We start from the raw sequence: 14,331 nt of genomic DNA on the forward strand, positions 1-14,331 counted from the left end.
CCTCCCACCCTAAAAAAAAAAAATATATATATATATATACTTTTTGCCAGCCTCAAATGTCATACCCAGCTCCATGGCAGCAGTATGCAGGTCCCTGGAGCAGTTTTAGTGGGTGCAGTGCACTTCAAGCAGGCGGACCCAGGCCCACCCCCCCTACTTGTTACTCTTGTGCTGGTAAATGTGAGCCCTTCAAAACCCACCCGAAACCTACTGTACCCACATGTAGGTGCCTCCCTTCACCCCTTAGGGCTATGGTAGTGGTGTACAGTTGTGGGGAGTGGGGGTTGGGGAGCTCAGCACCAAAGGTAAGGGAGCTATGCACCTGGGAGCAATTTCTGAAGTCCATTGCAGTGCCCCCTGGGGTGCCTGGTTGGTGTCCTGGCATGTGAGGGGGACCAGTGCACTACGAATGCTGGCTCCTCCCACGACCAAATGCCTTGGATTTGGTCGTTTTTCAGATAGGCGTCCTCGGTTTCCATTATGGCCGAAAACCGAAACATTTAGGTTGACCATCTCAACATTTAGGTCAACCATCTCTAAGGTTGACCTAAATGTTGAGATTTGGGCGTCCCCAACCCATCTTGTTTCGATAATACGGGTTTCCCCACCCCTTCGCCAGGACGTTCTTAGAGATGGGCACCCTTAGAGATGGTCATCCCCGTTCTATTTTGCCCCTCCACGACTTTCTGCTATGCCTCTGTGAATTTTGCCTCCACCTCCCTAACTGACCTGGGGATTAGAAAACCCAATGCTGATCAAACCAAACCTTCTGTATGACAGTGCACAGCATTGCCACTGAGGGAGTGGGCGGGGCTTAGGTTTACATTCTTAAAATAAGACAGTAGGGCAGCTCTGGCATGGGAAATGTTAACACTACTCCAGTGGCGTAGCTAGATGGGGCGCCAGGGGAGTGGCCGCTCCCCCAAATGGAGTTTATCATTGTTTATCGTTTATTCATTTTACTATACCGATTCAAATTGTGTTTACAAAACAGAACGGTTTACATATTAACATAAAAAATCATAATAAAAGCAAACATAAAAGAACTCCATCAATTTGATAGGAAAGCAAACTAAGACAACCATTCTAAAAGATCGCCGGTTTTTTTCTCGTCGTGTTTCATTGAAAATGTGCGTCAATGCCGGCGGAAGTCCGCTCTCGCGCCGCTTTCGCTCCCCCCGCGCCGTCAACCTGGCTCCGCTTCTGCACTACTCCTATAAACACAAAGGAATCCTGTTTAGAAGGAACGGATCTACGGAATTTTAGCGGAGTTTGGGTGGCGATGCCGGTATTTGGAGAGTAAAACCGGTGCAGGGCGGACTTCTACGGTCTGTGCCCTGATCGTGACTGAACAGATATGGATGGGCTGCAGTGTAAATTTTAAGGGGCTTCGACGTTAGCTTCAGAGGTTTTAGTACAGGAACAGTGCTGGGCAGACTTTTACGGTCTGTGCCCTGAGAAAGGCAGGGACAAATCAAACTCGGGTATACATACAAAGTATTACATACCATGTAAAATTAGTTTATCTTGTTGGACAGACTGGATGGACTGTTCAGGTCTTTATCTGCCATCATTAACTATGTTACTATATACAAGCAAAGAAATAAGAAACTTACATTCCCATAGTCATCAGCTTTCTGGAAGTGAAACACAAACACAGCAAGAATTACTAGGTAAACCCTCAAAGGTACAAAATAACACACAAAGGGCAAGATTTTGCCACTGGCAAAGATCTAGACACTTTGACTTGTGATGGATTCTTTAGCTAAATTATTGAGGCTTTATCGTATGACGATGGAATAAATAGGTACCTCCACATGCAAACTGGCTGATAATGATCTATATTGGATAATGCAAACCGTTAGCACTTACACTAATCTAAAGAAGAGGGCTCTGACTTCAAAAGCTGGTCAAAAGATATATTAAGTCAGTCCAATAAAAAAGGTATCACCTTTATTTTCCATTCTTCCTGGATTCTACATAGCACGACTTAAGTTGCATTCGCAAATCCAGTCGTATTCTGGATTTGCGCATGCTACTTAATTACTTAACAAGTCAATCAGCACCAATAATTGCCACTTAAGCAATTACAGACACTAATTGGCATTAATTAGAATTTACACGCAGAACTGTCTAAGTGTATTCTATAACACGATGCGCTTACATTCTAAGTCACATAGTTGAAAAGAGGGTGTGGCACAGGCAGGTCATGGGCATTTCTAAAATCTATGCACGTTGTTATAGAATACACCCAAGTCCACGGGTAATTTAGGTATCAGCATTTATACCAAGTTTTACTTGGTGTAACTGCTCGCAACTAAATTTAGTCATGCAGATGGGTGCTCAGCATATTCTATAAACCAAGCGGACATTTAGGCTTATTTAGGTGTACTTTATAGAATACGCCAATGTTTTAGGCGTGATATATAGAATCTAGTCCATTACCTTTAAAGTGGACTAACAAGTCTACTAAACTACCCATCTTAAGTATCAGACTTACATATATTTGGGAAGACTCTCCAAAGCTGCTTCCCATTCTTCTGATGTTCTGTAACAAGAAAATTAAATATTAGGAAGGCACATCTTGAAGTGATGCTGTATAAATGAGGCCATTGCAGATCATGTTCTGCTGTGTCCCTCATTACACAGCAAATGGCTGAAAGAAGCTGAAAAGTGAAGTCACTTTTAATAACAGAAAGTGCTGTAGTACATTACTTCAAGCCCAAGCAGGAAAAATTCCCCCCAGAGCCAAATCTATGAATAAATACATCTAAAAAAAACTTCATGGGTGCCGATGCAGAAAGGCTCGCAGTACAACCACGTGTGGCCAATTACTACCGGGAACGCCTCCGCGATAGAAAATTGTTCTCTACCACAGGTTTTTGCCATGTGCCAAACTTGGAACTACTGCCAGGCGCACGAACTAGCCGGGCGGTAATGCCGATTTGACACATACCGCATGCGAGTAGGCCCTTACATGCCTTTGTAAAAGGACCCTTTCAGTGCACAGAAACCTTGCGGTTAAAGGGGGAGTGGGGGGTGCCAGACACATGCACACAAAGGTTTTGAGGTAAGGCGAACTACTTGTGCATGTGTCCAAACAAAAGTTGAAAACTTCAGTACACATTGGTGCCTAAGTATGAGTTTCTCAAAAATTGCTTACATGCAAAAAATGTTTACAACGCTCATATTTAGGCACTGAATAGGTGTCAATGTGTGCTCTCACTTTCAGTTTTGTTAAGATATGTGCACACGTCTGTTATCTCCCACCTGCCTTTGAACCTTGTAGATGCTTCTTTCTGGTTGCAAAAGAAGACAAAACTGGCAGTTAAATCTCAAAAGCAGGTATGAAATCCTCTCCATGAACCTTGAACACTGCTGAAGACTGCAGGTCCCACCCTGATGACATCGGCGGGACTGGAAGATGTTTCCAGGACACACGGGAAGCTTAGTGAACCCTCCAGTAAGGCAAGCAAACCTTCCAGTGCCACTTTTCCGCTCCAGAAGCTCTCCCCTCCTCTGAACTGCTGAAGACTGTGGGGCTTATGTCCTCTAGACCCATCCTGATGATGTAGGCAGGACTGAAAGATGTTCCCGGAACGCGCAAGAAGCTCAGCAAATCCTCGTGTAAGGTGACCAAACCCTCCGGAGCCACTCTTCCACTCCAGAAGCTCTCCCCTCCTCTCCTCCGAAATGCTGAAGACTGTGGACTTATGGCCTCAAGATTGGTCCAGCCCTGATGATGTAGACAGGACCGGAAGATGTTCCCGGGACATACGGGAAGCTCAGCAAACCCTCCTGTAAGATGAGCAAACCCTTCAGAGCCACTCTTCAACTCCAGAAGCTCTCCCCTCCTCTCCCATTAGCATTTATTTTAATGCAATGTGCAGCCATATATTCTGTGCTCAATCCCTTTCTGCACTGCTTGTCGTTAACAATCTGCATTCAATGCATGGCAACCACACGGTTAGGCCCACGGTAGCTTTCTGCATCGACCCCTCTATTCCTTGTCTTGCAAGCCCTACTTGGTGCACATGGCGTCTAACATATAGCCCTAATTGAAAGTCAGTTTTTACAGATCTCCACATAACGTGGTGACTCTTGGGCTTGCAATTGTAATTTGCTGACTCATTGGGAGAAGGGGCTTGGGGGGATTATTGAAAACGTACCACATGAGAGATTGTTTTTGTGTGTGTGTGGCTTTTTTTCTTTTTGCCCTTATTTTTGTGGACTTTGATAACGAGATTTAAAATAATAAAAAAAAATAAACAAATCTCTATATGATAACACCAGATGATGGCCTCTGGGTCTGGGAGCTCATATTCAATGCCATACAGAATCAGAACAGGACAAATATTTAGGAATAAAATGGATGCAACTGTCCAGTTAACATGTTTTTCATAAATCTCCTGAACAGGACTTCAAGCCTGTTTTTTTTTTTTGCTAACGTTTTTCTTCCTGTAATAACACCTTCTCTTTTCTGTCACCTGTTCTTGTGGCTGATTGTGTTTCTGTGGAGGCAGGGAGTTTCCTCTGTTAATCATTCACTGTCTCCCTATATGCAATTACCTAAGGTCACCATATACAGGACTGGAGGTGGTGAACATGTAATAAACTCTGCTCTCTGAACCTCTCAATACTATTTTCTTCTATGTGATGTTTCCCATCTGGTTATTCCAAACGTATAAAGAAACAGAATATAAAACTATCTAATCTAATTTAAACCCTAGAGCCATGCTGTGCATAGGTGCAAGCTCTGTGGGTGCTTAAGCACTGCTAGAATTGCTCAATTATCTCCAAAGTGGTATCTATTACTCCCCAATCATTTAGAAAATTGGTTCCTATGATGCCACAGTGCCCAGTTTCTGGCTTCTAGGCAGGGTTCTCTTACCCACAGTTGTATCCAAAGCAGGTGGCTACAGAAGCATTACAAGAGATGCAGGAGATTGTGTCATATTCGTAAATCCCTGCAACATAAAAAGGAAAATTAAGAAACAAGTTAGGTTTCAGAGTAGAGAAGGAAAATTTGTTCACACTTTACTACTGCTGTTACCACTGAAGCTGGCACTACCAGTTAAAGATGGAGAATTTAGATCTTACCTTTCTTTCATTTAGCCCCACCAAATCAGTCCAGGAAGTGGATAGAAAACTACAGAAGTGTGCTCTGCTCTACAAGGATACTGTGCAGCTCCTCAGCAGTGGCATCCTTGTAAAGCATAACTATGAATGAACCTTCATTCCTGAAGAAAATAAAACAAACTTAAAACAGAAAAGGCATCACAAGATTCAAAAAGAAGAACATTAACCTTCAGGAAGGCAAACTACAGCAAACCAATCTACATATCTGAAGGAGGACAAGAAGCTGAACAGATCTTGTGGAACTAAAGGAAAGAAAATTAGCAGGTAAGATTTCTCCTTCCTTAGCATCCACTAGATCAGTCCAAGAAGTGAGGGATGTAACAAAGCACTGTTCAATTAGGAAGGAATTCAGATACCCCTACCACAAAACTCCAAAGGTAGCTTCCTCCAGAGTAGCAACATTCAGATGATAGTATCTTGAGAGAGGACCAAGTTGCTGCTTTGCAAATATCCAGTGGGGAGATCAGTCTAAGCTCTGCCCAGGACATCTCCACTCCCCTTGTGGAAAGTGCTGGCGCACATTTTCAATGCAACACGACGAGAAAAAAAGGCGCCAGCAGAACTCTGTTTGGGGAAGCGGCCGCTCCCCTGGCGCCCCACCTAGCTACGTCACTGCCTTCAAGGACAAGGGAAGTTGCTTGCCTGAAAGTATATATCACAAAGAAATCATCTGCTTCAAACAGCACGCTCTCATCACCTTAGAGCAGGAGTTTTCAACTCAGTCCTAGAGACACATCCAGCCAGTCAGGTTTTCAGGATATCCACAATGAATATGAATGACACAAATTTGCATATAGTAGAGGCAACACATGCAAATTTATCTCATGCATATTCATTGTAGATATCCTGAAAACCTGACTGGCTAGGTGTGTCCCAAGGACTGGATTGAGAACCCCTGTTTCAGAGGCATCTTTTTAGTTGTTCTTCCCATATAAAATGAATAACTTATTAAGAAAATGTTCTATGCAATGTGGAGGCTTAGAAGAGTGAAACCTTTCTTCCCAAGGGAGACATTCCTCAAACTAGTGCAATCATTGGTATTGAGTCATTTGGACTATTGTAATTCCTTATATGCGGGATGCAAGGCACAAACCATTAAGAAACTCCAGACTGCCCAGAACACCGCAGCTAGACTGATATTCGGAAAGATGAAATATGAAAGTGCTAAACCCCTTAGAGAAAAATTACATTGGCTCCCACTAAAAGATTGAATTGCATTCAAAATTTGCACCTTAGTTCATAAAATTATTTATGGAGATGCCCCATCTTACATGTCAGACCTAATAGACTTACCAGAGAGAAACAACAAAAGTTCATCACGTACTTTCTTAAACTTCCATTATCCCAACTGCAGAGGACTTAAATACAAATATATACATACATCTAGCTTCTCATACATCTGCACACAACTATGGAATGAATTACCGATCACCATAAAAACAACACACGACTTGACAACTTTCCGGAAATTACTGAAGACTTACTTGTTCAAAAAGACGTACAAAAAGGATCCCCCATAACGAACTGACTCCTAAACTACACCAGATACAACTATTATGGAACTCTTCTAATTTGTTTATTTTAATTACATCCTCATTACTGTATATTATATCTTGTCCTGATATCATTATGTTATGTTTTATCTATTTATCCACTCCTATCCTACATGATATTCTTATGAACCTTATTTGTAACAATTCTGAAATTCTTATTCCGTTAATATGATTGCCATGATATTCTTATGCACCTTAACATAGTAACATAGTAGATGATGGCAGAAAAAGACCTGCACGGTCCACCCAGTCTGCCCAACAAGATAAACTCACATGTGTCATTTTTTGTGTATACCTTACCTTGATTTGTACCTGTCTTTTTCAGGGCACAGACCGTATAAGTCTGCCCAGCACTATCCCCACCTCCCAACTACCAGCCCTGCCTCCCACCGCCGGCTAAGCTTCTGGGGATCCCTTCCTACTGAGGATTCCTTTATGTTTATCCCACGCATGTTTGAATTCCATTACCGTTTTCCTCTCCACCACCTCCCGCGGGAGGGCATTCCAAGCATCCACCACTCTCTCTGTGAAAAAATACTTCCTGACATTTTTCTTGAGTCTGCCCCCCTTCAATCTCATTTCATGTCCTCTAGTTCTACCGCCTTCCCCTCTCCGGAAAAGGTTCGTTTGCAGATTAATACCTTTCAAATATCTGAATGTCTGTATCATATCACCCCTGTTTCTCCTTTCCTCCAGGGTATACATGTTCAGGTCAGCAAGTCTCTCCTCATACATCTTGTAACACAAATCCCATACCATTCTCGTAGCTTTTCTTTGCACCCCTTCCATTTTTTTCACATCCTTCACAAGATACGGCCTCCAAAACTGAACACAATACTCCAGGTGGGGCCTCACCAATGTCTTATACAGTATCTATATTCTGAAATTCTTATCCCATTAATGTGATTGCCGTTGTAACATATTGTAAGCCACACTGAGCCTGCAAATAGGTGGGAAAATGTGGGATACAAATGCAGCAAATAAATAAATAAAAATTCTTTGAAAATCATTAGTCTCTTCCAGATATCTAATCAAGGTTCGCCAAATATCCAAAAACATCAAGGATTTAAATTCTGCACTATATCCTCCCTATGAAAAGAAGGATGCATCAGAGTCCAATTTAAGTGAAAAGATGAAATCACCTTTGGGAAGGAGGAACAGTTCAAATTGAAACTCCTGCTTCTGGGAATCACAAAAACTGATCCTACAGGAAAGCGCTTGCAATTCAGAAACTCAGCAAGCCAGATAAACTGCTTTCAATATAAGATCCTTAATTGTAGCCCTTGTTAGTAGTTCAAGGGGAGCCTTGAGGACTAGATTCAAAGTCCACTGGCAGCCAGAGTCGGTTAAACCCTTTTATAACAGATTCCATTCTATGAATGTGCAATCACCCCAATTCTATAAATGGCACTCAAAGAGAGAAGCGCAATTGAGAACAGTAATGGAAAAGGGTCATTTGCGCACATAAACTAATTGGCTCAACTAGCGATAACTATCAATAACTGGCCTTAACTAGTGCTAATTGGCAATAATTAGGCGTTAACCCCGGGACTCTATATAGCATGACTTAAGTTGCGAATGCAAATCCAGTTATATTCTGGATTTGACTGTTAGCCTCATTGAACTCAGGTTGCTGGGATAATGTGGGGTATAAATGTAATAAATAAATACATTTGCAAGCACTACTTAATTAGTTAACAAGACAATCATCACCATTAATTACTACTTAAGCAATTATTGACACTAATTGGCATTTGTTAGAATTTGCGCACAGAACTGAGTGTATTCTATAACGTGATGCACGTAAATTCTAAGTTGCATAGTTGAAAAGGGGTGCGGCCATGGGCAGGTTGTGGGTGTTTCTAAAATCTATGAGCATTGTTATAGAATACACCCAGTCCGCATGTAATTTAGGCATCAGCATTTATACCCCCCCCCCCCTGTTTACTAACCTGTGCTAGCAGCTGCCATGCGCTAATGCCGCGACACCCCATTCACTTTGAATAGGCTGTGTCAGCATTGCCGCTGAGCAGCCACTAGCATGGCTTAGTAAACATGGGGGGGGGGGGGGTATGTTTTACTGGGCATAAGTGCCTGTGACTAAATTTAGTCACGCAGACAGGTGCTCAGTGTATTCTATAAACCGCAAGGAAATTTAGGCTTATTCTATAAAGTACGCCTAAATTTAGGTGTGCTTTATAGAACACACCTAGGCGTATTTCGTTTTGGTGCTGATATTTTAGGTGTAATATAAAGAATCTAGCCCTATGTGCATAACTGATCTACACCCCAATTTTATAAACAGCACTCCTTGTTTCTATAGTGTGCATTTCCTAAGAGGGTGTGGCCATGGGAGGGCAGAGGCAAGAATGCAAACTATGCTAATATTCTATAGCAGCAGTTCTGTACGCTGTGCAGAACTGCCATTACAGAATTCACACTTAGCACCTACCTTCCAAGAGCTACTGAGTGGTGATGGTGTCTTATAGGAATGTATTGGTGTCTCTTTTAGCGCGTGCTAAAAACGTGATCATGCCTTAGTAAAAGACCCCTGAGACTAACAAATTACTTCACAATCGTCATCTGCTGGCCAACCAGGAGAAACATATATCATCAGAAAAACTACCCGGAGAAAGTGAAGTTAGTTACCGGTAACAGGGGTTCTCCGTGGACAGCAGGATAAGTCAGCCACACACTGGCGACGTCATCCAATGAGCCAGAAACGGATTCTGTTCTCCCAGAGCTCAAAGGAACCTTTTGAGCAGGTCCCTCTGAGCAAGTGCAGTGTGCACTATATATGTCCCTGTTTGAGCGTCTTGCCTCAGTTTACTTCATCCGCCCTGCAAATGCTCGGATTTTCTTGCTCTCTCTACAACACAACATGGCAGACCCTGCACAAAAGACATCCAACACCTTGAAACCAGCTTTCAAAAAATGCCCAGGCTGCAAGAAGAAAATGCCCCATGTAAGCTGCATTGAGCCTGCCATGAGTGGGAAAGCACGGGGTACAAATGTAACAAAAAAAATGAGCACAACAGACGCACACAAGGTATGCATCCGTTGTTTGGGCACAGCCCACCTCATGGCTGCCTGGCCCGTGTCTCCAGATGTCCCCAAGGGCTCACCAGCACAGACTCCATGCTCTAAAGGACTTCCTAACTGAACAGACCAAGCAGTTTCCACAGAAACAAAAGAAAAAAGGTAAAAGGGCTCTTGTTCTCTCCACAGCAGTGGCGTAGCCAGACCTGAGATTTTGGGTGGGCCCAGAACTAATATGGGTGGGCACTGTGTATATAGTAGTGTTTCTTGTGATACTACAAAATAATGCCCTTGATAATGGATTTCTAAGTAGTCTGCCCAACAGCTGCCCCACATCAACATAACCACGTACATATTTAATGGAAAAATCGATATTTTTAAATATGATTACATTATCCCATATCTTAAAATTGACCACACATAGGTCTACTACAACGCAAACTTCTCAACACACATGGCAGGATCCTGCAATATAATCACATAGGAAAAATGTATTCAAGCAAACCTATGAGCTGCTACGTCCTTGTTGTTGTTCTTTATTGTTGGTAGCACTATTTAATCTCACTTAACATGCTGGCTTGTGCAGCATATGGATGTACAAAGAGGAAGTATAGTTTCATGATTATAGTACTAATTCGTTCTACATTTTAAATCAGTGTCATTTGGAGGGGCTGGCTATGGGACTCCCCCTGTATTCATGCAGAGATGTTTTCACCTAGTAAAGGGCCACCAAGTGACCAAAACAGACATCAGATGCAGATGTGATTCCATGTGCCCCCAATGAAAGCAGAGTTTAATTCTACTTCCATTTAAATTCAATATATTCCATCTTTATAACACCAGGCTTCCCAAAGGCAGATTACAGAAACAGATGAACAGTTAAGATCAAGAAACAGGATATTCTCACTGAAATTTGTCCAACTGAATTGCATAGCACCAGCTTAGAAAAATAAGCACAAAATATAGGGATTATAACTGCTGTTTCTACCAGCTATAATAATTTTTAAGCTGTTTTAGTGATGTTCAATTTTTATTTCATGATATTTAAATCTAGATATGGGAAGCTTTCAAATAAATTAAAAAGCTGTCAAATAAGTAAAAAAAAAAAAAGAAAGCAAAATCTTTTGTCCTCCACCTTTTAAGGCTTATCCAACTGGAACAGCTTTAGACTTTTTACAGATGGACACGCATTTATTTTTAATAATCTCACACAGCACACACCGGACCCTTCTTACCTTACCCCCTACACAACACCACATCGGTCCATCAAGCACCAAATAAAACAGTAACCGGGCCTGGAGATCCAGTTGGAAGCGCCTGCCTTCCCCACCCCATCAAGAGCAGCACAACCCGGTGATCACAAGTAGGTCCATCACCCATTCTGCAGTGCCCACCCCTACCACTCAGGTCACTACTTACAGGAAAGGCCCGATTCTTGGTGTTCCTCCTGCTGCCCGTGCTTTTGCTGAGCTTCGAGTTCGACATGTTCGGCGGCTTTGGAGGGGGGACAGGTAGGGAGAGCAGGCGGCAGTGTACAACTCCGCGCGTCTTTTGAAAGGGCAAAGGAGCTAACTGAAGCCCAGGGAAGAAGAGGCGACAACGCACCGAGCAACCGTCCTAAGGGCTGAGAGCAGGCAGAGTTGAGGCGCGCCGCACGGGGCCCCCTTAGGCGCGAGGCCCTATGCGGCCGCCTCGGCCTAGGACCAGCCCTATCCACCACAGCCCACGACAGCAGCGATACTGGTTTGGAAAGGTGGAAGACTTTCCTGTTCGCCACTGTGGCGCCTTTCTGTGCATGGGGGGGGGGGGGGTTCAGGCAAGACAACAAGGCAGAGAGAGTGAAACTGGACGTCGGACTTGCAGGAAGGGCAGTAAGCATGTGGTGCCGCGCTACGACAGACTTCTGGATCAGGAAGCACTTTTTTAAAAAAAGGTTGGTACTGTGGAGGAGGACCAGAGAAGAGCTTCTGGCTGCAGTGCAGGGCTGCAGGCTGCATGTGCATGAGCGAGTGAAATTGGGCGGGCCTGAGCTCAGATTGGGTGGGCCTGGGCCCACCCAGGCCCACCCGTAGCTACGCCCCTGCTCCACAGACCAAGAGCAAACATGCAATCAGCAAAACTACTACTACAAGAGTTCATAGGCTCAGAAACCCACTGTTTCGCCACAGCATTTTAAAAAAGTTGAACTGAGAGCAACATTCAGGTCCTACATCTTTGGAAATGTGGCATGTACCATATCTGACAATTTAATGGATGCATTCTCTTCTACTGTCCTCCTGGGAAGTGGAGGAATGCCCTAGAAACTTTTATCATTTTCTATTGTCATGTTTTAAACTCAATCCACTATATTGTTTTGGAAGATTCAAACTTGTATTTGGAGGACTCCAGAAACATAAAGGCAAGAGATTTGCTTTATTTTTTTAGAATCTTGTTCTGCTTTCTGCATTTTATACATTTATTTAGTTATTTGTTTTTATAAAACATAGTAACACAGTAGATGACAGCAGAAAAAGACCTGCACGGTCCATCCAGTCTGCCCAACAAGATAACTCATATGTGCTACTTTTTATATATACCCTACTTTGATTTGTACCTGTGCTCTTCAGGGCACAGACCGTATAAGTCTGCCCAGCACTATCCCTGCCTCCCACCACCGGCTCTGGCACAGACTGTATAAGTCTGCCCAGCACTATCCCCACCTCCCAACCACCAGTCCCGTCTCCCACCACCGGCTCTGGCACAGACCGTATAAGTCTGCCCAGCACTATCCCCGCCTCCCAACCACCAGCCCCACCTCCCAACCACCGACTCTGGCACAGACCGTATAAGTCTGCCCAGCACTATCCCCGCCTCCCAACCACCAGCCCCGCCTCCCGCCACCGGCTCAGACCGTATAAGTCTGCCCAGCACTATCCCTGCCTCCCACCACCGGCTCTGGCACAGACCGTATAAGTCTGCCCAGCACTATCCCCACCTCCCAACCACCAGCCCCGCCTCCCACCACCGGCTCTGCCACCCGTTCTCGACTATATCCTGCCTATCTACAAATCTAGACAGCAAACAAATTAACATACACATTAAAACAAAACAGAATACATACAGACATTTGCCATGCAAATCATTCTTGGACAGAATTTTAAACATCCACCACATATTAAAAAAAAATGTTCAATATATTCAGCTGTTAATATCTTCCCTATATTAGTCAATAAAGAAAAAGACTTTTGAGAAACTGTGTAGTAGCATGTTGGACCAGTCACCATGAACAAAGCATTGAGGCAGACATCAAGTCTGATGATCCAAAAAAAAAATGGATTGTACAGGTTATAAATCTTAAAGGCACTGGCAACCCACAAAGGCATACTGTCTTGCAGTGCTTTAAACATGGGCGTAGTTTGACTGTTTCATTTGGTGGGGGGCAAAGGATGGGGCGGGGCATATTAGCATATTCATTTGTGTGTGTGTGTATATATATATATATATATATATATATATATGCACACACACACACAAATGAATATGCTAATATGGAGGAAGGAAGAAAAAGCTGGCTTTTTTGGGAATAACCATAATGAATACGTATGATCTCATACATATTCATTATGGCTATTCCCCAAAAAGCCTGCTCTTTCTCCCTTCCTTCTTCCTTACCCAGCACTCCCTCTTCCTCTCCAGTAGTATTTCCCCACCCCCTTTCCCATACCATGCCAGTGTAAACCTTAGAAATGCATAAGCTCTCTATATGTAGATCCTTCAAGAGGTAGTGTGTCATGATTTAGGCTCTGAAACCCTTTCTGATGTTTTGGTGCCACCTCAGTAAGGCCAACACACAATCTCTCCACTGCAAAACAATATACACAGACTAGTGCAAAAACACACTCATAACCTTACCAAACCATAACAGCACTAATTCCAAGGACAGGACAAGCTACAACCTTATGTGTGGAAAGGCAGCACTGTAATTACACTGGGCTCTAAAACACCAGTACACTACCTAGTGAAAAAGAAAGAAAACAAAAAGGGCTGCAAATACTACACGCTAGCAGAATACTGCACCTTGATCACACATGACACAACAGATATGACACAAGGAACTAGAAATAAAAAAATATGATTTCAAAATACTGAACTGGAAAGTTACCTCAAGAAGTCAGACTCAGCATGCAGCAATACCAGAAAAATTGAAACTTACATGCAAAATATCACAGATGCACATTTCCAAAAGCTGACATATTCCAATTAATCAATTCCGAATAAAATACTTTTTTCTACCTTTGTTGTCTGATCATTTAGTTTTTCTATTCGCTTTGGTCCCAGTGTCTTCTGTTTTATGCAGTGTCTTCTTTCCATTTGATATTTTTTCACTCACCATGTCCACCATCCTCCTGTGTCCTTATGCATCCTGTCTACCATCTGTAGCCCTGTCCCTATCCTTCCTCCAGTTTCAGTATCTGCCCTCAAAGTGTTCCGATCCAGCCCTTAAATTCAGCAGTTTACCCTCCATCCATATCCAGCATTTCTCCTCACTCCCCTCCATCCATGTGCATCTACTTCCACTGTCTTCCTTCCCCTCCATCCATGTCCTGCATTTCTCCTCTCT

General features: G+C 43.2%; 1 protein-coding gene across 1 annotated transcript in view; it reads right to left on the bottom strand.

Moving 5' to 3' along the window:
- IZUMO4 (IZUMO family member 4) overlaps positions 1–14,331 on the bottom strand; it is a 41,009-nt gene that overhangs the window by 12,028 nt on the left and 14,650 nt on the right. Inside the window, exons 5-7 of the mRNA XM_030218686.1 lie at positions 4,892–4,967; positions 2,501–2,548; positions 1,617–1,637 (exon numbers count right to left, since the gene is read on the bottom strand). Of these exons, the coding sequence (XP_030074546.1) occupies positions 1,617–1,637; positions 2,501–2,548; positions 4,892–4,967 (145 nt within the window). The remainder of the gene's footprint in view (positions 1–1,616; positions 1,638–2,500; positions 2,549–4,891; positions 4,968–14,331) is intronic.

The sequence above is a fragment of the Microcaecilia unicolor genome, chromosome 11, assembly GCF_901765095.1.
Source record: "Microcaecilia unicolor chromosome 11, aMicUni1.1, whole genome shotgun sequence".
Classification (NCBI taxonomy): Eukaryota; Metazoa; Chordata; class Amphibia; order Gymnophiona; family Siphonopidae; genus Microcaecilia; species Microcaecilia unicolor.